Raw genomic sequence first — 26,821 nt, forward strand, 5'->3', positions numbered from 1 at the left:
ATCCACTTCTTCACTATAGATCTTGCTGGCAAGGTGAGAAGAGAGTTCAGTTATATGCAATAAATTCAAGGGAAAACTGCAAGTTATAATGCTGCAAATCTGCTCATTAGCTCAGATTCTGCTACAAAATTCATAGGGCAGCACATGTTGACAAAAGGCATTTTGCTGGAAGGAAAAATGTAGTTAATGTTGACAGAAATGGAATGTTATTTATTAAAAAAAGTGGTGGTTGGGGGGAATCAGGAAGTACGTAGGAAATGTAGTGCTTATCACCTTCTTTTTGTACCTGGAGTGAGGTGACACGCTAACTTTTAGGAAGCCCAAAGATATATTACTTTGTAGACAATGGAAACAGGCACGTACTACATTAAGATGTTTTAAACGGAACAATAACTAGCTTTAAATAGCATAGTAATACAGACACAAAGGTTAGTATGAATTTTGCCTTCTACAGCACAATTTACAATTTTGCCTCCTAGATGGGTATTCCTCTCAATCACAGGTTTCCCACAGCATTCACATTTATTTACATCCACATAAAAATGTTATTGGGAAAACAAAAACAACTCATTCTACTTTAGATGTACAGTTAAACTTACTACCTTAAACTTGGAACCTGAGACTATTAAAAGAAGATTAATAGGCTTGAATCATTTAATAACAATAATAGAACACATTTATTAGTAACTCATTCTTTTGGTCCAAAACGTTCCCTGGGTGTCAGAGAACAAGTACATCCGTAAAAATAATTAAAGGCAAAAGAGTCACAACTTTGCCTTCCACTAATCTTCTTATTAGTGTCCTAAGGATGACTAGTGCCTTTCTATTTCATGAGCAGAGAGCAGCATCTACTAATCACAGGCTTAACTTTCATGAGCAGCACACAGTGTACTCAAATGCACCTCCCTTTCTCCATCATTCCACTGTTAACAGGAATATAATCAATACAGAATTTACAAGAAACAATTACTCCTCAAATAGAGTAATTTTAAATGGGAGGGAAAGCAGATTAGTCAAAGAAACCTTCACAACTCTAAGACTCAGGTTCATATGAGCCACTTCTGAATGGGCACATAAAGCAAGCAGATCTACTTGACTCTAGGGGAAAAAAATGCAACTAAAAGGTAGCTTATTCATGGAGATCTTAGCAAACTTTAAGAGGCAGATGATACCAGACATAGTACAACTCCCACACAAAATTACAGGAAAACAAAACACTATGCAGTAGACCGACAGAAGAATATAATTTTCCTCGTGTTTGTCTTAAAGATGGAAGAAGTTATAAATACCCAATCATTTGTGGTAACCATTAGGAAAAAAAAAAAATCCACACACACAAACACGTATTTCCACCACACACACACACACAAAAAAAAAAAAAAAAAAAAAAAAAAAAAAATCCACACAAACAGTTATTCTGTCAAGACGCATCTGTAAGTCTTGTCATTAGAGTTCCATATTCTTCTCCCACCACCTTCTGCTAGGCAGAACGTGCTTAGGGACATTATAATATTTTATTCCAGAGCTCTAGACATAAAATGAAGGCCAAAAACTACTTCAAGTAAAATTTAGCCATTATGATGGCTCATGTTATATTATCAATAAAATAAAATAAAATAAAATAAAATAAAATAAAATAAAATAAAATAAAATAAAATAAAATAAAATAAAATAAAATAAAATGTGTTCCATTTCTCCAAGTTACTATTTTAATAGCGTGCAGTCTTTTGAAAATGCAAAGCAGTACAGTTAAAACAATGAACCCAATGCTTACACAGTATAGTCATTCTACAGATACTCCTCTAAGAAACAAAGTCCAGGCCTTACAACATAAAAATTGAAAGTAATTATGTATATATGAAGAAGGGATGAGTATACCTGAGTGTTTGGGCTCACCTCTGTCTCCATGCACTTTTCCATCATAATTCTTGATTAGTTCCTCAATAAAAGTACCATCCTGGTCAAGCACTTCATCTCCCATATACGGAATGTTATGTAAAACAGTTTCATCCTCTACCTAGTAAATAATGTTTACAATTATGAAGGGTTGATGTTCCTTAAATAAATGCAAAATATGTCTTTATCTGCACATTTCAGCATTACAGTTTTCACCAGTGGCTAGCTATACCTAACTGGGCTTCATTGCTATAACATATTATGATAATTAAATATCTAAAACCCTTGATGTTTGTTTAGTGCAGCAGCAGTGACTAGCTTAAGATATTGACACTAGCTTCTAACATTAAGAAGGTGTTTGCATAAAGCTTCTACTATTGAAGCCCAGTATGCTAGCTAGTCTTGGGAAGTGTTCATTTGATTATGAGATTTTTCTTTCTTATTTGCTTCTCTTCCACTGTCATGTGCTTTAGAAATTGTATTTCCATTCCTTTGCAAGAGATGAGAAAGTATGATGATAAAAAACAAAACAAACAAACACACATACACAAAAAGGCTCTAAGTCCAAAGCAGCAAGAATGGAAATAGGCTACAGACTATTTCACCTGAACTACTTTTGTTTTGTCTGTAGACAGATTAAATGTCTGGTACTACAATATCCTAACATTAGAATTTGGGAACCTTGAAATTCAGCTTTATCTTCTGCTATTTCAAGAGAACCTGCAATTATTTAAAGAGAGATTTTTACCACCATAGCCATATCAGCAAAGGCTATCTATACCAAAATAATAAAAAAAACAAACAAACAAACAACAACAAAATCAAATGCAAAAATCATTCTATTATAAGCTAAGCCTTTCAAATAAATCAAATTCCTATATCAGAAATCTATAGATTACATATAAACATTCTGTCAGGAGTAAGTTCTCTTTATTCAAATTACTATCCAACTCCAAGGTATGTTGGCCAGTTGTCATTCTTACATAGACACTTTAATATCCCTCCCAAAACATTTCTCTGTACGCTAACTAGTCATTCTCTAAAATAGACCTGCATGTGTCGAATGCTATACATTGCAACAGAGCACCTGAATTAAATAGAACTCTGTCTTTACAGCTGGATTTTCAAGATCTTGAGGTTCAGTGAGGTCACAGCTTTGGTTAATTAAAGTAATAGTTATTTGATTTGGAGGAATTGAGCCTTATTATTACACCAAAAAGATACAAAGGTGTAACAGAGCAGATGTACTGATGTTTTAGTTCCAAAATTAAACCAATCCCCCTTCACAGAGTATTTCTCCTCCCATTATTTTTTTTAAACTTACCATAAAATTCTGTTGAAGGGGAGACCAAGAGTACATTATAGGCACAGAAGCAACAGCATTGAGAGTCTTTAGGGGGATGACTTGTTTTGGAAAATCTATGTCGCTGGTAACAGAGCACTGAAATAAGAGGTCAAAGTACACTTACACTAGCAACAAGAACAACAAAAAGAACACTCAGCATTCAAAATTCAAGCTGTTTGTCAAGAGTAAACATATCTGCCTCCTAAAAAAACTTTTCTTTAAAAATTTTTTTTAAAAAGGGAATAACACTAAGAAGATATAAGAACAGGTGAAAAGTGATAAGAATTTTTTTCAATAGCTTTGTGAATAGATCATGGTGTGTTTTTTTTCCTGCTATATATAATGATGCACAAGTAAGTAGCTGTGACAGATTCATAGGATGCTCCTCAAGACTGCAGCCTGTGATACAGATCGGGTTTGTTACTTCAAAACATGATTCAGAATCTTATGCAGCTACTCTGGTGTTAAGGGTGTTATTTATTCAAGACAGAGGCAGCTGAAATTTGCTAGTTTTAGATACACTAAGAAATCACACAAAATTTATTTTAAAATAAACAAATTTTACACTATTGTCAGCAAGACCTCTTTTGGAAACAGATGATCCAAACGTCTTGATTCCCACCCTCTTTCTGCATTATTATCTGCTTACATTTAATCTTCTCCTCAAATTTTTAATTATTTTTATTGTTTACAAAAGCCAGAGGAAAAGTGAAAATTAATTCCTACTGGACAGCTCTGGACATGTCAATAATTTTTAGCTATGGGAATGGATTTTTTTTAGCTATGGGAAAGTCAGAGGCTTATGCAGCTTCCAAAAAATAAACATGTCAACACCTCTTCTCAATTACTCAGACAGCAGTATGAAGAATTCTGAAAAAAAGTTACAAACAAAAGCAGAATAGGAACATACACAGCCAGGAAATGTATCACAAAAGATTTGGAGGCAGGTAAAACAAAGTTGAGAACAGCTATCATAGCTACCTGAAAGGAAAAAAGGAAGTGGAGACAAAAGATCTTTCTCCTTTCCAGAAGGGAAAGATGAACAGAGCTTCACATTTCTAAAGAAATACACAAAGTAATGTAACAAACAGTATACAGAGACAGTACCCTAGTAGAATGACAAAAGTCAAACTTTTTCTTTTCTTTCTAGCTGCAGGCAATAAAGTTAGATATCTGCCATGTTTCAATCCTAACACCACCTTAAGACTTTTTACCCGTTGCAGGTTAACACTGAATTTTCTAGCTAGCAGCCATCTAGAAAGTTTTTCATACATTTTTAGAGAAAAATGACAAGTAAAAAAACTAGAAGTCTCAGCCTGACAAATAAGCCATGTCAAGTTGACTCAACTGTTGGGCATTAAGTCTCAGGCATGTTCCCCAATTGCTTTGCTTCAGAGTCTATCTAGATGCTCATTAGCCCAGCACGCACGTGCTGCCGTCTCTGGTTGTTGCTGACCAATTAACCAATGGAAGTAACTAAAAATCTGTAGAGAGGAGAGAAAGGGCTACATCGCCAGTGAGCCCCTGCAATCTTTACCAGATATAAAAGGTTCTCACTGAGAGAGAGAGATTTCATCAGGTAATTCCAATACTAGTCAAAGTCCCATACAACTCTGAAGAAATTCAGCACATTAATAAAATGATGGAAAAAAAATTCTCTCAAAATCCCCACTAATTCTCTCTCTCTATTTTTCAATTTATATACTTTAAATTATGGCAACATTAAAATCAAGCACTAAAACCCTTCTGATGAGGTAGACTGGATTTGAATGAGGTGATTAGTGATGTGCTTCAGTTAGGAAATTAATATAAAAGAACGCTGAATTCAGCTATCAAAGAAAGTGATAGTTTAAAAAAAAAAATCTAACTCTGATGGCAAAATGACTATGATAAAAAAAATTCCTAATCTTGACATGAGTTCCTAATCTTGACATGTACCTGTCACCTATTACAGAACATTACAAAAATTTCTGATCCCACAGATCAGATTTGTGATATTTCCACAAACACATGTACATATGTACACACACACACACGTAAAGTTGTGTGAAGCACCACAGGCTTTCAATCTTGTTTAAAGGAAAATAATTTGGTAAAAGTACTTTCCTGCATATATTTGAACACATACGCACACAAACACCCCCATGTGTAACACTCCCCACCCTGTTTCCCTTGAAAACCTTGCAAGATGAAAAAAAAGGAAGTCCAACAAACTCCCTTGAAGAGTTTACCCTATTGACAGTAATGTCTTTCTATATTCATCTTACTGGGAAGAGATATCTCTTCCTATTACTACATGTCAAACATTCCTGAGCTGGCTCAGTCTGAAGAAGTGTCTACAGACCAACTGAATTAACTTGGGCTGAAAGCACAACCACTATCCAAGCTACCCTCACAAAAGCCAGCATAGATCTTCCAATTGCATTGTAGTAATGAAAACAGTTTTTCACCACTCTAGTGTCCAATTCGGATGTGCTGCATAATGGGTGTACCAACTCAGTTAACTTCTTTTAGAATTTATGTGGATAAGTGATTAATTAGTATAAAGAACACTTGGTCAAATGATTATGCTCATGGCTTTCACGTGCTTTAAATCAATAGAAACAGAACTATCTCCTTGTTTGCACTATGGCAGCAGTCAACTCCATCAGAAGTGAGATCAGACTAAATACTGCTGACACAAACAGATTTGAAAAAAAAAGCTGCTTAATAAATGATCAAATACTTCCAAAAGTAAAGATATTGTTTCAGTTCTGTGTGTAGTTCAAAGCTAGATAGGATGCTCTTATTACTTTCCAGAAATCATCTGATAAAAGAATCATTATTTACTTTCAAGAGACTCATAAGAAAATTATTTAGCTGCCAAGTCACAGCATGCAGAAAACAAAACAACATTAAACAAACAAACAAACAACTTTCAACAACAGAACAAAAACGTACTGACAACCTTGTAATTGGAATTACCACAACACATGTTAACCAACCTCCCTGGTCCCGCGCAATGAGCTCACAGAAGTCATGATGTGAACAGGCTGTATCCTACGTTGTTTCCATTCTTGATTTAAGATCTCAGTTCTCTCCAGTATCTTCTGACGATTAGAATTAAACATACTCTAAAAATTAAAACACAACCATTACAAATAAATGGCACCTCTTAAAGCATCGTAACATTTACTGAAACGTTAAGCATGAATATAAAAGAGGAAAGAAATTTGCTCAAAACCAAACCATTTTAATTTTGTTTAAATGCCAGTCAGCCTAAATATTTTTGATTATCCCTTCCCTTGTCTCTAAACCTATTTTCATGTTTAGAAACTTAAGGTTTAGCATGTAATTACATTCTGAAAGGAAACAGAAAGAATATGGCTATTCCTTCAGCCCCACATTGACTCACCAGGACCTCACAGCAAGTCATATCTCAGAAGCAAATTCTCTTTGATACCAGTCTTTAAACTAAAGAACCAAAAGATAGAATACCTTTACTTCATCTGCACGTCGGAACCTCTTGAGCTGCCTCAGTCTCATGTATTCTGATTTCACACGTTTTCGCCAACAAATTGGTCCTTTTTCAGATTTTTTTCCGGTTTGACCCATGGTTATCCTATAAGTGACAATATCATGTTAACAGTATGAATCCTGACCAAGCACAAGTTAGAATGACGAGACAGGCACGACAGAGACTTTCCTTTAATACCACACAATTGCAATGTAGTCCTAATCAAAAAAAATAGGAAACAAAAAAAGCATACTTGAGTGATAGACACTGAACAAAAAAACAGGTTTAATTACAAGTCAGTCAAAGAGTTCAGGTGCTTTAAGCACCTCTAGCAGCTATATACAGAAAGATAAGGGACTTTAAAAGGTGAAGAACCAATCAGGATACCCCTGGGAAGACACCTGAATCCTTGTTGGCCTGAATCCTTGCAGGCAGTCTTGTAAATTAACTTCTGAAAAATGATTTTAAGACAGACCAAAACACTTTCTCACAAGGTTTGCCCACTTCAGACAAACACCACTCCCTGCGCTGGGATATCAAGCGGGGACTGGGCAGACATGCAGACCCCTAGCATAACCCTCCCAGCCAGCCACTCATGCTCCAAGAAGATCTACACATTCTACCACACGTGCAGAGCTTTGCAATAGTTTGAATATGAAGCTGGAAGTCTCCTATCCTCTCTCTCTACGCGCCTCCCTTAAGTACTCTAATAACATCTAAACTGTCCAGTTGGACACAAACTGGACAAAGATTCCACTTGTGCTAGTCATCCTTCTAGTATAAAGTGCTTCATTTTTATATTTTTCAGAACCATGGGCAATGAAGTTGTTCTTTTATGTTATAATCTAAACCTTTACTAGAATATGCCAATCTACTCAACACTTTTCAGAGCGAAGGCCCATATGCTATAATGCTGACAATTACTATTTTGTCAACAATGTGAAACAAAAACACTGCATCAAAGACCGGCCTGTTCGAGAGTGGCACTGTAACAACTCAGAGTATTCTGTGATAGCCATTGTGGACTGCACAGTTGAAAAGCCATTGTGGACTGCACAGTTGAAAAGTCCACTTGCCCAACAGTTACACGTTCTCAAACAAGGAAAATCAATTTGAACAAAAATAATTCTAGCCTTTTTAATTATGAAGATAAATATGAACAAAGGAAGTGATTTGCCGTTTTGCTGGAGCAAGATATTTGGCGCTACATTGCTACCACAGTCCCTTGACAGGAAGATAAAGTTATCTACATTACTGGTAGCTCTTTGCTGTTGTAGACAGATATCAATTTTCAGTAGTTTTGTGCCATAACTTTTTTTGATTCAATTTGACTTCTACCTCACTTCAAGATGATCTTGAAAAGGAAATCACAGAATCACAGAATTCATGCAACTTGTTTATTTGCATGAACAGATCTTCATTTACACTCAAAAAAAAAAGGAAAGAGTAGAATATGAGAATCTAAAATCCTTTTTTTATGGAATTATTATACTTTATTAGCCCCTTCCTCCCAAATTTATTAATTTCCATCTTAAAAGCAGTGTCACCGACGCAAATCATAGCAAGTACTTTATCAGGAAAAAAGTATATATGTAAATTTTGCATGATGCCCTAGCACTCAACCAGTCAAAGGGAGAAGATAGAGATCCAGCAGGGGGAGTTACATTCAGAGGGAAACTCCAGCCTAGCAGTTCTGCTGCCAGCCTCCAGCAGCAAGACAAGCTGCTCCTTTATTTCGACTGCCACAATACGAGCAATGTAGGAGATAGAGATTAAAAATCAGAATAAAAAAATCCCAGACCACTAACAGCGTTGTGAAGAGAAACACTGCTTCAAAAATATAGCACAATATTGATTAGATGACAACATAAAAGCATTGTAATGTACAGCAAATACATGCTATACTAAGCAAAGCAAAAAATATAGAAACACATTCCATTCATGGAATTAAGTTATACACAGAATAAATATCACTAAACAAAAAATGAGATTCTGTCTTTTTGTTAAAGCAATACAGAGCATCAAAACCATCTTGGGCAGGTTCAAACACAAGACATGGAGAAAGTATCAATGAATCAAAAGCTGAATGAAACTTCAGCTGACATTACCAAACTGGTATAGCCCCTAAAAATAAAGCATGGATTGTGCTCACTTATTAATGCCACATCAAACACAACCCTTGCTATCCTTTTTTTCCTGGAGAATAAGGAGTGACACAAGCTGGGAAAAAAAGTGCTCCTTAACTAAGATTAAATTGGCACACAAGCATCTAATGGGAAGCCCAATGTTAATAAATTAACAACAAAATCAAACAACTCCCACTCAAGTTTCATAGAACTGAAACAGCTGCAGAAGACTCAAATCAGTAAATGCCATCGAGCACACGAATCAAATCTATTCAACTATATGGTCATGAAAACCACGTTCAACTGATGTGCTAAAATCGTAAGAAGAATAACACTTCACAGGAAGACAAATACTTCCTTTCAAAACAGTGCAACTTCTGCACACTCAGGTCACTCATTCGAAGAAAACATGCAGCTTACAGGAACAGCCTCCTCTTGCACTAGTTCAGCTGCTACCAGGGCACAATGTACACAACTAATATTTAGTCTTCAAAGCACTCAGTGACAAGACATAGAAGACACAAAAGAGTGCTGCTGCTTATAGGAAGTTATTACAAAATAACAATAAAAAGTTTGTTTGTTCTAGATAAAATAACACTGTTGATGTGTAAAGATCAACGGGAAACACATAGAAATATATACAGAAAAAGTAAGATATGGGCTTTTTACACAATTACCCACTAGGAAGGAGTGAAACAACACTAAGTGGACAAGCAGCACCCACGTTTATATGCTAACAAAACAACAGCTGAGAAGAGAAATACATCATCATGAAAGTGATGGCATAATACTAAGTCCCACAAACCCTGCATTTTTTCTATGAATGTTATTTTTCAAAGCAGTTTTCCAAACCACATGAATGGTGGTATGAACCAATATATTTGCAGGTTTACGGACAGTTGCAAACCACCCAAAACTTCAGCACTGTCACACACTTTTTATGGTAACCAGTTAATTCCTCTTCTATCCCTCATGTCAGAAGTATTAAAAAAAATGGGGAATGGGGGGAACTTGTAGAGGACATAGGGAAATATCAATTCTTATAGTATGACTGATCTATCATGTAAGGACTATAAACAAGTGACACTTATAATTCCTTAAGCCAATGAAGAACTTAGCCCCAAAACTACATCTATAAGACTATAAGACTAATAGCAATTTTAACTGTCGTTTAGGAATGACACACACTCAACCTACCTGCACAATGATTTTAAAAAGAACACTTATAAAAAAACAAAACATACCCATTTGTTTAAGTTTCTATTCACGTTTTCATATCTGGAATTGGAAAATAACAAAATAAAAAGCATCCTAGTGTGTGCATGGTTATTTTTTTTTCCTGAATAAGAATTTCCTAATGAAATTATGGACAAGCTGCATAATCTTTACAATCAGCATTAGAGACACTGAACACTTGAGTTTAATTTAGTTAATTACTGACTTCTAGTAGCCAAAGTGTGCCCAGTACAACTAATATAAGTTCAGAGACAATTAAGTGTAGAAAAATAGCTTCTGTTTTGGCTAAAAAATATAGATATACCCATATTTTAAAAACAACATACTGTATTTTTCGATCATTTTGGCTATATCCATCAGTGACAGACAAGTACACAGATAATTCTCTAAATTAGGTAATCCATTCAAGCAACCATATTGCTGTTAAACACTTTAAGTTCCTTTGGCTACTCTGCCAAATTTTCAAAGAAATTTGAAATGAAATTTTCTGAAATGGAAAGTGTGGGAGCATAAATGAAGGGGTCTGCTCTTTTGAAAGGGTACTATCAGCATGTAATTATGCATAACATTACACAATGTTTTAAGCTGTAACAAAATTATATTATGTTCCTCCTACTTGGAATTTCTTTCTAGCACTATTTAAAATCAATGTGCACAGTGCAATGTCTCAGTTCTTAGTTACTAATGATTCTATATTCAAAAAGTTATTTATATACTTTATATATACATATACATGTACACTGAAGAGTATCCTTAACCAACAATTTGATTATATCCAGGAAGATGAAAATAAACGTGGGAGAAACATACAAGCCCAAAGGGAAAAAAAAACTGTATACAATCTGGTACAAATGGAATAATAAAATAACTCATCATATTTTCTTGCGTAACGAAGCACATACGTAGTAAAATAACTCAGAGTAAAGGGGGCAAAGGGAGGAGGAACACGCTACTTGTACCTCCCATAAGGTCAAACATGAACACTGGCACACTCACTCCTCAGAACCTGCACAGGAACCTGCTGCGCTGCGCAGCCCTGCTCAGGGAGCTGAGCTGTCGGCCTTCAGGACTGCTGGATTGTTATGAATTCGGACCAAAACTGAGGGGAAACAACAGTGCAAGAGATTAGACCATAAACTGGTACTGGTTGCTATACACAGGTTCGCTGTGGGATGGCAGACGTGACAGCAACTATAGGCTGTTACCAGATCCAGACTGAATGAATGTCCCTGGACATAACGTAACCTCAGTAAGAGAGAAACTGTCGTATATTAAATACTATCTTAAATCATTATTTAGGCATTTATGAAACCAGGAGTTTAGTTTTAAAAAAAATATATATCTTTCTTGTATGCTTCAAATGGAAAATGACTGGAAAACTGAGAATTTGAATGTGGACAACAGAACAAACAGAACAGAAAATTAGGGCAATTTTCATATTCCACTTAGAAACCATCCATCTAAGGTGAGTGTATATATATGAAATTAAAGAAGGAATTAAGATTTTACCATAAACCTTTCCCCCCAATCAATACTTGATTTAAAAAAAAAAAAAAAAAAAAAAAAAAACCCAAAAAACACAGTGGAAAACATGGTAATTGGCAAGTATCAGTATTAGTTTAGATCTAACGGATCTTAATTTTCTAAAACCATCAAATTCAACTCAAATGACCTTGATGTGTTACACAATAATTTATTATTAACTACTGTTGTAACCTGCCAGGCAAATATCTGACTACCTTATTTATCTCCAAACTCTGGTTAACAGTGGGCAGAGATCCAAAAAACCACCCCACAAAAACACAACACTACGGTCAAGAAACAAAGTTACTGTCTTGAGCTAAGGAATTTTTTAAAAATAAAATAAATAATAAAATTAATTGTTTCTGCAGCTTCCAAGCTGCTCCCTATTTCCACATTAGAGTTATACAAGTTAAGGGGAAAAAAAACTACATTCCTGGCACCTCAAAGTCGTCTTTCACCTGTGCTGACTTAGTGTCAGCAGACACTAAGTACATACCTAAAAGTTTTGTAGTTACTTATTCCTCTTCGTTTTGTATTTCCTAAAAAAAATCTCTTTCAAACTTTTCTGCATAAAGTAGCACATTCTCATTTCCATGGGAAGAAAAATATTTCCAAGGTCACCGCCAGCCTGTGTATTTCAGACATCAAGACAGACTAACAAAATCTCTCTCTGAAATTCAACAGCAGAAAAGATTAACGAAGTTCAATATTAAGAAATACTTCATTACAAATGCACAGCTACAGTACATTCAATCTGTTTTTTACTGTTTTGTATGACAGGAAGGTAACTTTACAGATTTACAGTGCAGTTCAACCTTTTTTAAAATCAAGAAATTACTAAAAACACTTATGCATACTTTAAAGGTTACATAAAGTCATTTTATTCCATATGCTGAAGTTCTGTATCATTAAGAATCTTTAAATTTGGAGAGAAATCTTATATCCAATCCTACTACCGAGCTAAACAATCTTCTGCAGTCTGAGCAGTTGGTGCCAGTTTTACCAGGAAAAGACATCATCTGTCTTCAATATCAACATCCCCTGGTCACTCATTTCTACCTCTACGTCTTCTATTGAGAGAGCTTAAGTACTTATGATTCTGTTCAGCAAACTAGGTCAGGGGAGAGAGGGAAGAAAGAGAAGAAGAAGAAGAAGAAAAAAAAAAAGAAAGCCCCCAAAACAAACATGTTCAGTTTTTAAGTACTGTTGAACAAAATCAGTTCCCCAAGCCACTTTGCTCAGCTTGAGCATTCTTTGCCACATGAATTATTGACCGAACAGAAGGGAAGGGGCAAAAGAAGCAGGAACAAGAGGCAAAAAATCATAATGGGAGGGAGGGGGCAGGAGGCAAAACGAGCCCTGACTCCAACAGAAGCGCTTATCAAGCCATACCATTTCTATACCCATTTTACCAGTGCATATAAATTCTTCTTACCAACTGGAAACACGAGCATTTACTAACCCACTCATGCCAGCCCTGCCACTCTTCAGCCAAACAAATGCCAACAGGCTTGTAGGGGCCTACACAGACTAAACCTCTTCTGAGCTCTCTTTGACAACTTCTAAATTAAATGAATGCTGGCGGAGTATGCAGGTAACTCCAAACTGCCCTTCCTCACCCAGACAGGCTTCAGTATGTTGTGGTGGATACTGCAGATGATTAAATTAAATAACACTCACAGGCAACTCCAAAGAGATTCTATGATCTGCAAGAATATTCTTGAGTACTCAGAAGATAGATACTGCAATACAAACTGTTGTCAAAGAAAGAACTACTAATTTTCACAGACTCATTGTAAGGAGAAGACACGCTAACAGCTTCAGATGTATGAACTGTAACCTTGAACTTGAATTGAAGGAGGAATGTCCATGTAACAAGGTGATGCCCAGATCTCTGAAAACTTGTTTCTTCTTCTGCCCCAGGCTAGAAGATCTCAAGCTCACTAGCAGAATTAAAAGTTGGCTTTTCACTGCAACCTGGCATAACAACCACATGCAAGTTACTTTAGTGCCAGCCCTAACACCAATACAGACTGCTGACAGTCACAGAGTTTGCAGTTAATCTGGCAGCACCAAAAGCAGAAGGCCTGTTGCTATAAGTAGACATACTTTCATTGTGAGCAGTCTCATCAAAATCAAGCTCCTATTTACTGTAATACATTTAATTATATGCAGTTATTTGCAACACTAAATTACATTTTACTTAGCAGATCTTTTCAAAAGTGACAATCTGTCACTAATTTTCCCCCCTTCTCTCTGATGCATCAACAACTTAAAATTTTTGCTTCCACTGAAACATATTAGTCAAATTTACAGCTAGTGCCTTCTCCCCTCCCCTGACACATGCATAATCAGTAGTTAATTAGTGTATTAACAGCTACCTAACAGATTTTAATTTGGAAGAACAACATTTTAACTTATCCAAACCTTAAGCAGCACATTCGTTTATCTATCTGCTTCTGGAAGCTGCTGATGACTATATCCTATGCCTCCTCTCTTGACTGACTGACTGTAGCACTTTGCATTTCAGATGGAATTAGCATGACAAATATGATCAATTTTATTGTAATGATTAATAAGATCAAATAAGAGCTTTTCAGCCCTCAAAAGAAGCAGATTTTTCTAACTGTACTCAGAGTCCAGGAGGGCTCAGTACATGGCCTCATTAGCATCCATACTGATAAGGAGGAAAGGCTATACAAAAGCAGGGTCAGCCAGCTGCTGCAGCATCTTAGCTATTGCTATAGTAGTAAACACAATGTAAAATATTCTATTTTCAGTGTAAATAATATATTTAAAACATGCTATTTACACTGTTTATTTTACTTTTACAGTTTTTATTTCTATGTTACAGGATTCTACACAACCAAAGCAGTTATTTTTGGGATGTCTACTTCTTCAAGTAGAAATATATCCTTTATATATATATATATACACACACACACACACACACCCTTTAAGTAGGGATATATTCCTACTATCACTGGATTAACTAAAGATTGCTCTACAAAATGGTAGTAGTACAAAATTTAACATTTTAGTTGAATTCACTCAAAATCTTGATATCTCACCACTCAAAATCTTGATATCTCAATCAGTTATGGGTATGATTTGGAAAATAATATTTCTATTAAAGGTACAATGATTTCTGAATCAAAGAGCTTAAAAGTTTGATCAAATTGTTTAGTTTTCTGTTTCCATCATGAACTGCTCTAATCAGTACAAACATTTGGTGTGTCACACTGTCTCCTTCAACAATGCCATCAATCAGTGAGCTCACACACTCCTTTCACACTGCAATCCAGTCTTGCTTTCTTCTTTGAACGGGGTCTTCTCCGCTGAATAGTCCAGGTGGAACCTACAGGTCCACTTCTTATTAAATGATAATAGAGATATTAGGAGAGCTCTTCCACGGTTAAGAATGAAGTCCAACTATAGTGCTACATGCCCTCCACAAACTTGCCAATACGTTAAAAAAGGCAATAATTTAAGACTTCACACAATCTTCCTTCTAAAGCTTGGCAAAACACAAGAATGTGATTTTTTTTTTTTTCTTTTCTAAAACTGGAGCACAGCCCAAGTTGTAACTTTGCAAATTCTGCTTCAAAAGCCAGTTATTCACTGCCAAAATCAATTCATCAGGTAGACAGGCTCTCTCACTCAACTTAAAATGAAGTATTTCTGAAGTGTAGCGAGGTAGTTTGGGGGAAGAAGGGGAAAGTTTCATGAAAGGAAGGATTAGAGAGAGATGAAGGAAAATATAATAAAACCATAACACACAGGTCATCAAAAAGCCCTTATTCTGTGACCTGCTTTCCCCACAATCACATACAGGCCTCTCCGCTGATTTCTTGCCAAGCACAGTGGTCCTCTGGCCTTGTTACTATCCCAGCAGCTCCTCAGTCAGGAAGACCAGCTGATCCTTCACAATTTCAAGATTTAGACATTTTTTCTATATCCTTTGATCAAGAATTTCAGTGAGAGGTAAAGATTTTTTTTCTCTTTTCTACTTCAAAGATTTCCCACCCTCTTTTAAGTTACCTATGATCTACTCATCCAGAGCTTATTTTCACCTTGTCAGCAGCTCATTTTGCTGCTTTCACTTCTAGATTCTTTCCAGCCATCTTGTATTCAGTCTTAAGCTACAGCCACTAGTTTCCTTTTGCTGTGTTTGGCAGTCTTTATGCCTTTAAAAATACTCAGTAATTCTGCAGGCACATTACAAGAACACATTTTTTTGAAAAGCAGGGACTTCAGTCCTGCTCTGCTGTGCATACCCTCATTAAGTTGGTTGCTTTCCCTTTCAAATACTTATTACAAAGAATCTTCTTGCCCACCTTTCAAGAGAAGATTAAAATGTAACCTTTTGCGCTAAATCCATGTCCTCACATGCGATTCTACTGATCAAATGGCTATTGACAACCAAATCTGTGGACCTTTTCTGTTACAAGAATATAGACAAATATCAGTGAACGAACAGCACAATTTCATTACACACTTAATTCAGCCAAACTACTGGCTGCAGTCAAAACTCGCACACCACTTCGCTCTGCTTGCATTTTCATACAGCTTCCTTTTGTGTCCCGGTCTAGAAATTGTGTGACCAGATGCTTAGCAAGCTTACTAACTGCAGTGAGGTATTTGTAGTATTATTCTCAAAATTGAAACTAGTTGGAGCGATTACTAAATTCCCATAACATAAACAAGACCTTGCATCTGAGCTAAGCAACCTAATCAGAACTTCCCTCTCATGACTGGCCTTTCTGTGAGAACAAGCCTGATGGCATCACTTTGCATACACCCTCTGCAGAAACTTCTGACGCAAACAGCAAACATAAACCAAATGGGACAGAGTGATAGAGATTTAGAGATAATTAAGTCATGTAGGCTCTCTGCACAGAAGAAAGCAAACGCCATAACCTTAGGGAAAGCTGCAGCACAGTGTAAATTCATATAATAAGTAAAAAATTTAAAAGAGAGAGAATTCACACACACACACACAAAAAAAAAACACTAGGTAAAAGCACCACTCAGGGCTTCGATTACTGCTGTATCCAGCACTGCTGCTGATTCCTTTTCAAGTAGCGCTGTAAACCACAATTTAGAAACCTCACTGACAGATCTGCTCTCTTCCATCTGTATAATGCAATTTCATATGCAAGTTTACAGTAGCTACACTCCTGCACTGCACCCCTAGATCTTACTGAGGAATGCTCCTATCTCAAATATTACCTCTTCTAACCCTCAGTGCATTTTTCAGATTTGGTAGGACCCTTGTTGCCCTTCCCTTCTGAACTCCTGACCTGTTTGACCTAAGCTCAATATTTACCATCCTCTTTCCACCACTCATTGTTTCTGATCTGGCTTTAACATGTAAATGCATCCCTTCAAAGACAGTTTCCTATTACTACCCAAATATTGTACCAACACAAGAGCTCTTTAAGAGGTAGAGAGCCTTGACTTCTGAGTTTCAAAACTACTTTACACTGTCAATGCTACAAAAAAGAAGCACTTTTACCTGTCACTTGTTCCTGCATTTGTGTTATCCCTTCTCTCAAGATAGCACAAGCATTTTTGCAGCCAGTGACAGAAGCAAGGAAGCCCTCTGGATGAGAATAACTTATTTCTTTGGATGGGAAGAAAATGAGCATCCAATGCTGCTATCCTCACTTAATCTGAATCTGAAAGTACGGCCTTAGACTTCCAGTGTTTAACAAGTTGTAAAAGCACTTAATGCCCAAGCCTGCAGATCAATTTCTTGATGTGCTCAGTGCATGTTGAAGCTCATTTTGCTTGCTTGAGCCACTTACCTCACGTAGTAAAAATCACAGAGCACTTCAGTTATTGACACACAAGACAGGAAGGAAGCCAGTCTTAGTTAATGCTTACAGAAATCACATTTTCTTCAATCATGATCCACATCTCATTTTAAGAAATATTAATTTGCCTTCAAAAATATTTTTCTTCTCCTCTAGCTATGAATTCACACAGAGTATTTAGTCAAAAGACTATTTTACTTGATTATTTTTCAGAAGGAGTTTCCAGAATCATCATAAGCAGACCAGGCACATACCTCAAGCCAAAACTCTTTTCTGTTTTTACCAAAGGGCACGAAGAGAGAAAGGGAAGAATGAGGAGTTAAGGAGCTCTTAAGACATAAAAGAGAAGGAAGTCTTCCTCCACACCCTTTTCCTTCCTGGAAAAAACAGGAGTGATCTTAATTTATCTTCTTGCTGTTTTACCTTAGAATGTTTTACTTGCCCAGACAGAAACTGGCTAAGTAAGGTAACAACCAGCCATTCAAAATCCTTTATCCCGTCTGGTGATATGTTAAAATGTCAATCTCCATTTTGTTTATAAATCCAATAGTTTATAAACAAGCCCAAATCTCCAGAAGTATTTCAGAAAGTTTGTCCAAATCTGTCTGTGGTTTGTGGTATCTACAATAATTAAGGCTAATCAATCTACTTCAAATATTAAAAAACAAACAAACAAAAAAAAAGCCCCACCACTGTTCTTGACAAAATCCTTCAAAGTTGTCTTTAAAGTCTTAGGGGATAAGCTAATTGAACATAAAGCTGAAAAATAAAAAAAGCTGGGAAAAAAAAAAAAAAAACCAAAACCATACGAGAAATCAAGCTTATTTCGGATTTTTTGCTAACCAAAGAAGACGGCAGCAGTCTGAGCACTGCCTCTACCTTTATTTAACTAGCCTAATCTTATGGGAGCAGGGAAAGCAAGAGGTTTATTTAAAACATTTAGTAGTCAAGAAAACATCTATTAGTCAAGAAACAATGACAAGCTACTTCTCAGAGTTACATTTTCTTTAATGAAAGAGAAATGAAATAAAAAGTGAGATGAGTTAGCAAACTAAGATTTCAATAGCAATAATTAGATTTCCAATACATTTCCTTCAACCATTACAGGAAGAGAACAAAAACAAAACAAAAAACCCTGATATAGTACATTTTTTCTGACATCTGTTAAAAGAAAAAGATAAAGATTTAGAGTGATGAATCCTGTACTTACACTGTACAGTTACACTGTAACTGTTCAAGGAATTCTTCCCATCAAAAATTAAGATTTTCCCCAATTTTCCTACAGTTTTTAGATTTAGAGAATAAAAACATCAGGCATAACATGTAATTACCAAATATCATGTCAGGAATATGCATTTCCTTCTTTTATACATATATATATATATATATATATGTAAATCAATACTATTTACCACCAGACCACTTCAAAACTTATTATTTTTAGGAAAAAAAAAGACAAAACACTGGTTTGAAAATATAAATGATTTTAAGTTTAAGTATTTGTCCACTTCAGGGTGGTGTGGAAGAAGAAATCAAAACTAAGGCCTTTAATATTAAAGATCAAAATCTCACTTTGGTTTGGGCAATATCAGTAAAACACTACGCAGCAGGTAATGCAACTATTTATTTTCACTTGGACATTTGAATGTGCAGAAGAGTTTTAGCTATATTTGCAGATATGAGTAAGGCTATTTGGATCAAAAACAAATAAAACTTTTCAAAATCCCAAACATTACAGCAGCAACAAAAGATTCAAGCTTGACGTTGATAATGTTCTTTGCAAGTCACAATTAGAGGTAGAAATTCATGTTTTTCTTTCACAAGACCAAGCCTGATTATTTGTCAAGAGAAATTAAAGACTGAGCCATACAGTTTACATTTTAAATGCATACCTTAAAATTCTTCTTTCCACACTCAATTCATAGAATGCCACAGGATATATTTTCTATCATTTTAAATAAACTAGACAACTCCCACACACATTCCAAACAATCTCTGTTGCCTAACAGCTCCATCTCTTAAAATTCAAAACTTTTAGATACCCTTGATAAAGCTGGCAGAAAGAGTAACACTTGCTAGGAGCACTTGCCGCGTGTCTATACAGGCAAAATAATTTAGGGTGTGAATCCGAAGCAGGGAGCCTGGGTTACCCTAACTTGTTTTGTGGACACACCTATTTTACTTTAAAAAAGTCAAAAGGTTCTTTAGTTACACAAATAAGAAAAAATAAACAAAACAACAAAAATGCTTACTCTCTACAGGAAAAGAAAAAAAATGCACTGCAGCAATTTGTTTCAACAGCTATTCCACATTTATTTCTCTGCATAGGCAAAAAGCCTAAGCTTTGCAAGGTACTATACGTCCATATATGCAGAAAGCTCATACAGAATTTATTTTAGAACAGTCTGAAAAAAAAAAAAAAATCAGCTTAACAGGTGTTCGGTATATGTGCCAATGTGTTGAAAAATTCAGTAATGAGCTTCAAATGATGAAAGCAACCAAATAGTTATTTAGCCAACTCTCCTTTTAAAGAGCCCAAAATACAGTATTCATATCCTCCTAAAAGTATACAAAGATCAATGCAACAGTACATGATTCTTTCGTTACAAGCAATATTTTTCCTTATAAACGGTATATAATCCAGAAAGGTTACCCTTCCAGAAGCTTGATTTAAAGAGGAAAATTACTGAGAAACTCATCATCTTAGATAAATAAAAAAAAAAAAAATAATAATAATAATAATAAAAAAAAAAACTGTTCCTTGGGCTGGAAGAGAGCTATGGATACAGCTCCAAGGCTTTGGGACAAACTCCCGATTTCAAGGCAGCATTTGAACACCAATGGTGGTTAAATAAACCATTTTACTTGTAAGTGTAAAAACAACTTGTGCCAAATTTCTCACCCAAGAGTTAAAGGATAAATCTCACTTTGCAGTAAACACATTACTAATACCCACTAGAAATACAGCACAAACTGGCAGATGCATTGCTGGAAGAAACCATCTCAAAAGACAGATTTTAAGATGTCCCCAATTATAAACTTTATTATAAAACTAGAGAAAGTATAACAACATTAAGATTTTAATCCATTTGACAGAGTAATGTCAGTAAGCCCGCAACACACGTCTGTCTGACTTCTCAGAGGGAAAAAAAAATGAAAATAAGGCATGGATTAAGATTAACCTTACTACTGAAAATGAGATTGGACAACTACACAACAGAATATAAAGCTTTCCAGTTCTCTTGTGCTTAAAAAAAATCGTGGAACGAAAAGGAAACCAGCTAGCATTATAAAAAGAAAACAAACAAAACAAAAAAACCTATATAAGTAGTTAAGATTTGTGTTTCCTTCCTTTCAAACATTTTTTTTTCTTTAAATTGCATCAGAGGGGTTTGGGATTTAGACTGAACACGCGGGTTGTGAAAAAAGAATGCATGGCATGGAAAAACTGAACGAACCACATAAAAGGCAAAATGAGAGAAAGAGCCAGATGCGACACGAATTGACAAGGGAAACGGGAGGCCTGGCTCTAGATTTAAAGACCTAGAGGTGGGGCAGTGGTGAAAAACACACTATAAACATTGCCTATGGTATGGAAAAGATGGGGAGTTTTTTTGTTTTTCCAGTCCAGTCTGTGGACTGCAACTTTTACCAGCCACTTGCATAATTACACATACATCACCATGTAATCAGGCACCATATTTATATATAAAGAAAAAGAAGAAAATAAGTAAGAAATTCTGAAATACTTCTACAATTGTATATTAAAGGAGTCATTAGTTGCAAGCAGGAAGACAGCAGTACAGTCACTGTCAATTTTAGCTCATTTGTTAATGATACCATATACATCCAAATTAGATGCTTTGACGAGTACTTCTATGTGACATTTTCAAGCAGTTAACAGTACTGCATGGATCCCGTCATCATTACATTATTTTTATCGACAGCATTTGAAACACACGTCTTATCTGACTAGATTTGCAGTGGTCTTGAACCAGAGACTTCTCACCTTAAAAGCACAACTGTTTGGAAATAAAAATAATAAAACAGTTCACACAATAAATCTTTACAAGACAGTAGTATTCTTCGCAAATTGAGCGGAGAAGCAATTACTTTATCACTCTCTCTGTAGCTTTTAGCTACGTAACCAAAAGAGCCCCAAAGTAAGAGTCTGCCCCCCCCCCCTTTTTTTTTAAGAAAAAGATTTTTCCTGGACATAAGAAGAACATTTAACAGCCATCCTCTTTTCTGAAAATATACATAAAATTTACAATACTCTATTTAGCAATGTTTCTGTTTCTCAGAATTTCTTTATCTTCCCCCCCTTTAAAAGAAGCTTAATTTGTTTATTTTTATACAAATCTACTTTCTTAACACTCTTTAGCTACTTTAGATTAATCTCTACCCAAGTTTACTGATGTTACTTTATTTCTTAATCCAAAATACTTAATCTGACTATAATACTGAGTTGGCTTTCTCATTTTCACTCAGTATTCAGACCTCAAGTTCACAGTTTCACAAGCCTTAGTGGAGATTTAGGTGCACAACTACAAGACATCTTTAACAATCAAAATACCCACAGTTAACAGTTATGGAAAACAGCATTGCCATAATTGTCTTGAAGAGGAACGACCGCACGTTTTCTTGCTTGGAGCTCGATATACCCTGCTCTTCCCACACCCCAACAGCCTTCACTCTTCAGTTTCACCTTTTCTGCAAATGGCAATACACTGCCTCATCCTTAAGCCTTTAAGTGATTTCCATAAGGACAGAGAGAAGATGTATGTAATAATTCTAAATGTTGTTTTCCCTTTTAATCTTTAGTTTAGCAAAACTCTTAGGCAAATAACTCGAGCTAAAACAATCACAAGCCCCCAAGCACTATGCTAACTTGGAACCAACATCTTTGTCTCGTTGTTGAAATGCCTCTCCTTGTTGCAGATCCATTTAAAAAACAGTTTCTCTTCTCCTCACCTTTCTTCCTCCAAACATACCCCTCTATCTGAAGTTACCATTTGAACTACATCAGCATTGCACTAACTCATCGATTTAAAGACCAATTTGGCTATTGCAGAACATCTGTACAAGTCACACGTGCATGCCAAATGCCATTTCAATTAGACATCATTTCAATGAGCCTGGCACCACTCCACAGAGTTTCCCGACAGGATGAAAAGGTAGCAAGATCACCATAAAATAATCATCCTCATACTGTCCTAGAGCTTTTGTTAACAACAGTTGTTCTGCTTCCAAAAGTAGGTACTATTCACATTTCTAATCAAATCCTTAAGAATTATGTTCACAATGTGCAGAAAACATCCTTTCACATTTTTAAAATTGGCTAAACTGAATTTTGCTTAGACAGGTAATTCTGTAAAAATGACCTACTCGACTCAGCGAACTTTCAAATCTTTCTTGCTTACGAAAGGCCAGCTTTTCTTCATGAGATTTCAGGCATCCCTACAGAGAACAAAATTTCACAGATACTTCTGCTCAAGTCAGCTACACTGCATCTATTAAATGCTACCTATAGATACTACACAGCATTCAGATTATAGCCATCACTAGCTTCTCACGATGCTTTTGATTACTATGTACAGCAAGTATTTATTTGCAAATATGCTCTGTTAGTACTCTTGTTTTTTAAAAAAATAAACCCTTCGCTGTTCAGTCATATGAACACAGCAGTAATTTAAAATTGTCACTCAGCGCTAGCTTTGAAGTTTTTGTAAATATGTTTAAATGTATATAAGACATATGCAGTTAAAGTAGTAGAATCTTCATGCAAATGTAAATGTTGCAAAAAGAACAGTTAAAAAGATAATAATTACAAGAGGAATTTTGTAATGAATCAACTTTTCCGGGAAAAAATTTTGGAGTGCTAGACTTAGTTTCTTCTGACGTAAACTGCTTTACGAAAAGTAACATTTAGCCTGCACTTACAACATACACAACTGGTGCATTTCCTAATGCACTACGAAAACCCTCTTCTCACTAAGCCAAAGTTTCTTTGCAGATAAGCAGCAGTGAATGATTACGTTTACATTTCACCTTTAAATGCTGCAATGTTACAGAACAAGCGTAATTCTATTCTGACACATAATCTCCAACAAAATCACTAGCCAAATTTCAACTTGTTAGTAATTTTGGCAATAGAAAAAAAAATAAAGGCGGGGGGGAAAGCAAGCTTTAATAAGTCTCTGGCCTAAGTTTACACATCTTCGTCATTTTAGCGCGTTCCAAACTGGGCAAAGACGATAAGAAATGTCTGCCACTATTGTGGCTGAAGTTACATATTTTTTAAAAAGTATTTTTGCACGCTTTTCCATTTCTTTCTCCTAAATTAGAATCTTTAATTGTTTTAAAATTTCAGAACGGAATAGTTGTAGACACCTCATGGAACATTTTACTGTCAAAGACTTCCCCATATGGTGTTTAACTTTTTATTTCCTTCCTCAGGTAAACAAAGGGGATTTTTTTTTTTTAACTTAAGAAATAAAACCCTCCGTAACAAGAAATACAGCCCTTTTGAAGTAATAATCTCAAAAGCAATCAAGTGACATCGCATTAGCTCTCTAAGTTAAAGACACTCAAGACACCACACAAAGCTTTTCAGTCCCACCTCCTAAAGCATTGCAAATGTGCTTTCTGAAGGACTCTGCTGGCCTTAAATATTCACATTTTAATGGGCTGAGAGTAGGTATGGTACACCCTGCACAAATAACACACCCTTCTGAAGAAGCTTTACAGTTACCATAAATAAGCACCCTGCAGATTCTCAATTTGCTCGTTAATGGAGACAAACATAGAATGATCTGTTAATTTTTATAAATCACATCAAAAACCTGAATGTTTCAAACCCTTAAAAAAAATACAACAGCAACAAAAAAGAAAAACACAACGCCAATGAAGGAATCGTAAGAGGTGAAGCTTGTACTAAAAGTACTGGGAAAACTCTTCACTGAAACACATCTAAGAACCAAACTTATAAAGAGTGGACCTACAGCTGCTGGATTTACACAAGGGCCAAGCTCTCTTGTAACAATTAAACTGCCTTAACACTATTGTATAGTTTTCTTAAAGAGACCAAGGATCCAAGTCACCACTTGCTAGGTAAACACTCTTCTCTAGGTGCAGTAAGAACAGTATTTCCTAACTCAGAGAAAGTTTCTTGAGCAAAGCACACGACTGCTATCCACCCCAACTCATGCATCCATAGCCTTTTATTTTGCCAGCTAGGAATAACTTTGAATCAGCACAAGCACCACCTAATGCCATGTACACAAGCCAGGCGCCACAAGGCACCGATGTCTTTGTCTTTCCCTAACCACACAGTCTTCGCGCGAGGGCAGCTCTGTGCAGCACCCTCCTTCGCACCTTCCCCCACACCTCGGGGGGCTGCGTGCCCTGGCAGCCCCGATTCTCGCTGCCCACAAACCTGCCCTCGCAGCGCGCTGGAAACCCAGATTCAAGCGCTGCCCTCCGCGATTAGGAAGTCCCCCAGAGCTGCCCGCCAGGCAAGTTCCCGCCTTACACACTCTCCCCGAACGAAGGCTTCCCAAAGGCAGGGAGGGAAAACCAACAGCGATTTTTTTTTATTATTATTATTTTTTTATTTATTTAGGGAACCCGCGGGGAGCAGCGGGAGCAGCCGGGGCGCGCTCGCGCCACCCGCCGCCCGCCGCTTCCGGGAGCCCCGGCGCACACGCGGCCCGGGCAGCGCGGCCCAAACCCCCCCGGGGCGCCGCCTCCCCCCGGGCGGCGGGGGCAACACGGACCGGCCCCGCGGGGGTCCCTGGCCACGAGGGAAGAAAGGAAAAAGAAAAAGAAAGAAACCCACACCACGCGCTGCCTTCCAGCAAAGCGCGTGCTAACATCGCTGCCGGGCACGGCTGGGTGAGGGCGGCCGTTACCGGCCGTTACGCGGCCGTTACGGGCCGCCCGCGGCGCGCGGGAAGCGGCGGCCGGGCTGGACAGAGCCAACTTAGACAAAGGGCACTCGAGGCTCCGCGTCTCCCCCCGCCGCAGCTGTCAGCGGCCGGCGGAGCGGGGCGACCCGCGCGCCTCCCCGCCGGGCGCCGAGCACCGGGGCTCCCCGATCCGCCCCCCGGCCCCGCGCCCGCCGCTCCCTCCCGCCCTGCCCGCCGCCTCCCCTCCCCCCATACAAAGGGAGCCGGTCTATAAAGAGCCGCTCCCGGCGCCCGCAGCCCGCGAGGTGTCGCTCGCTCGCTCACCCGTCCCGGCCTCACGCCGCCGTTGCCGCCAGCTCCGCTCCGCTCCGCGCCCTCCGCTCTCTCCGCGCTGCCTCCTCTCCTCTCCCTTCCCCTCCCCTCCGGCCCCGCGGCCGGATTCACCCTCCCGGCGCGAGCGCCAAACGCGGCGGCCCAATGGGCATCGCGCTCATTGGCGAGCGCCGAGCACCGCCTCCATTGGACGGACGCGGCCCGGGCGGCCCGAGCCAATCGGAGGCGGGCGGGGGCGGGACGAGGGGCGGGGCGCTCGCTCCCCACGTGCGGGGGGGGTGGCGGGGGGGCAGCTCTTTGTTCTCGCGCTGCTCGCGCCGGGGGGGTTCCCTGTCCCCGCGCCCCCCGCGCCCCCGTCCCCGCGCCCGGAAACTCCCGGCCGCTTCGCGTGGACGAACGGGAGCGAGGGAAGGAAGGAAGGAGGGAGGGAGGGAGCGCGGCGAGGGGCGGCGCGGCGCTGCCCGGCGCTGCCGAGTTTGAATCAGTTCGAAAGTGGGAGCCGTGTAACGGTTTTAACCGTCGCGCCGCGGCGCGCGCGGGAGGCGGCAGCCCTGAGGGAGAGGCGGGGAGGGAAGCAGGGAGGGAGGGAGCGGGGGAAGGAGCGCGCTGCGAGGCCGCGGCGGCTCCGCGCCCGCTGCTGCCCCGGCGGGCAGGGCCGCCGCGCGCGGGGAAGGGGCCGGGCCGGGGCCGAGGGCGGCGAGTTGCGGGGTGCCCCTGGGCCCCGGTCATCGCTCTGCCCAGCCCTCACAGCGCTGCAGCCCGGGGGCGCTCCGTGATAAATCACGGCAAGAGCGGGTTGTCCACGGGAAGCCGGGGTCGGGGCGCCCCTCACGCCCTGCCTGCAGCCGCTTCTGCTGCCATCGCTTCCCTCATGTACGGGCAACACGGGGTCCGGGCTCCTGCTCCCGTGTCGTGCAGGACACAGGCTCTGTCCAGCCCTGCTCTTCTACCTTCACGCTCTTTGCTCCATTTCTCACCTCGCTCATCGTTAAAAAAACACAAAGAAAACTTTGCATATACAATGCACCGCTTCACTTTCCCTTGTGACCGCATCCCTCTCCCTTGGGCCTTTGGAAAACAGTACAAGCACAGCCTTGGTCTTGCAGCATGCAAGTCCAAGGAGGCTCCATGGTGTT

At 38.5% G+C, this 26,821-nt stretch overlaps 1 protein-coding gene across 1 annotated transcript in view; it reads right to left on the reverse strand.

The window, feature by feature from the left end:
- EZH2 (enhancer of zeste 2 polycomb repressive complex 2 subunit) overlaps positions 1-25,686 on the reverse strand; it is a 48,612-nt gene extending 22,926 nt beyond the window's left edge. The window contains exons 1-5 of the mRNA XM_026033698.1: positions 25,677-25,686; positions 6,719-6,842; positions 6,226-6,354; positions 3,221-3,337; positions 1,897-2,017 (exon numbers count right to left, since the gene is read on the reverse strand). Of these exons, the coding sequence (XP_025889483.1) occupies positions 1,897-2,017; positions 3,221-3,337; positions 6,226-6,354; positions 6,719-6,835 (484 nt within the window). The 5' untranslated portion in view covers positions 6,836-6,842; positions 25,677-25,686. The remainder of the gene's footprint in view (positions 1-1,896; positions 2,018-3,220; positions 3,338-6,225; positions 6,355-6,718; positions 6,843-25,676) is intronic.
- Positions 25,687-26,821: the final 1,135 nt, after the last annotated feature.

Source organism: Nothoprocta perdicaria, unplaced genomic scaffold (genome assembly GCF_003342845.1).
Source record: "Nothoprocta perdicaria isolate Ctin4 unplaced genomic scaffold, notPer1 scaffold_131, whole genome shotgun sequence".
NCBI lineage: Eukaryota > Metazoa > Chordata > Aves > Tinamiformes > Tinamidae > Nothoprocta > Nothoprocta perdicaria.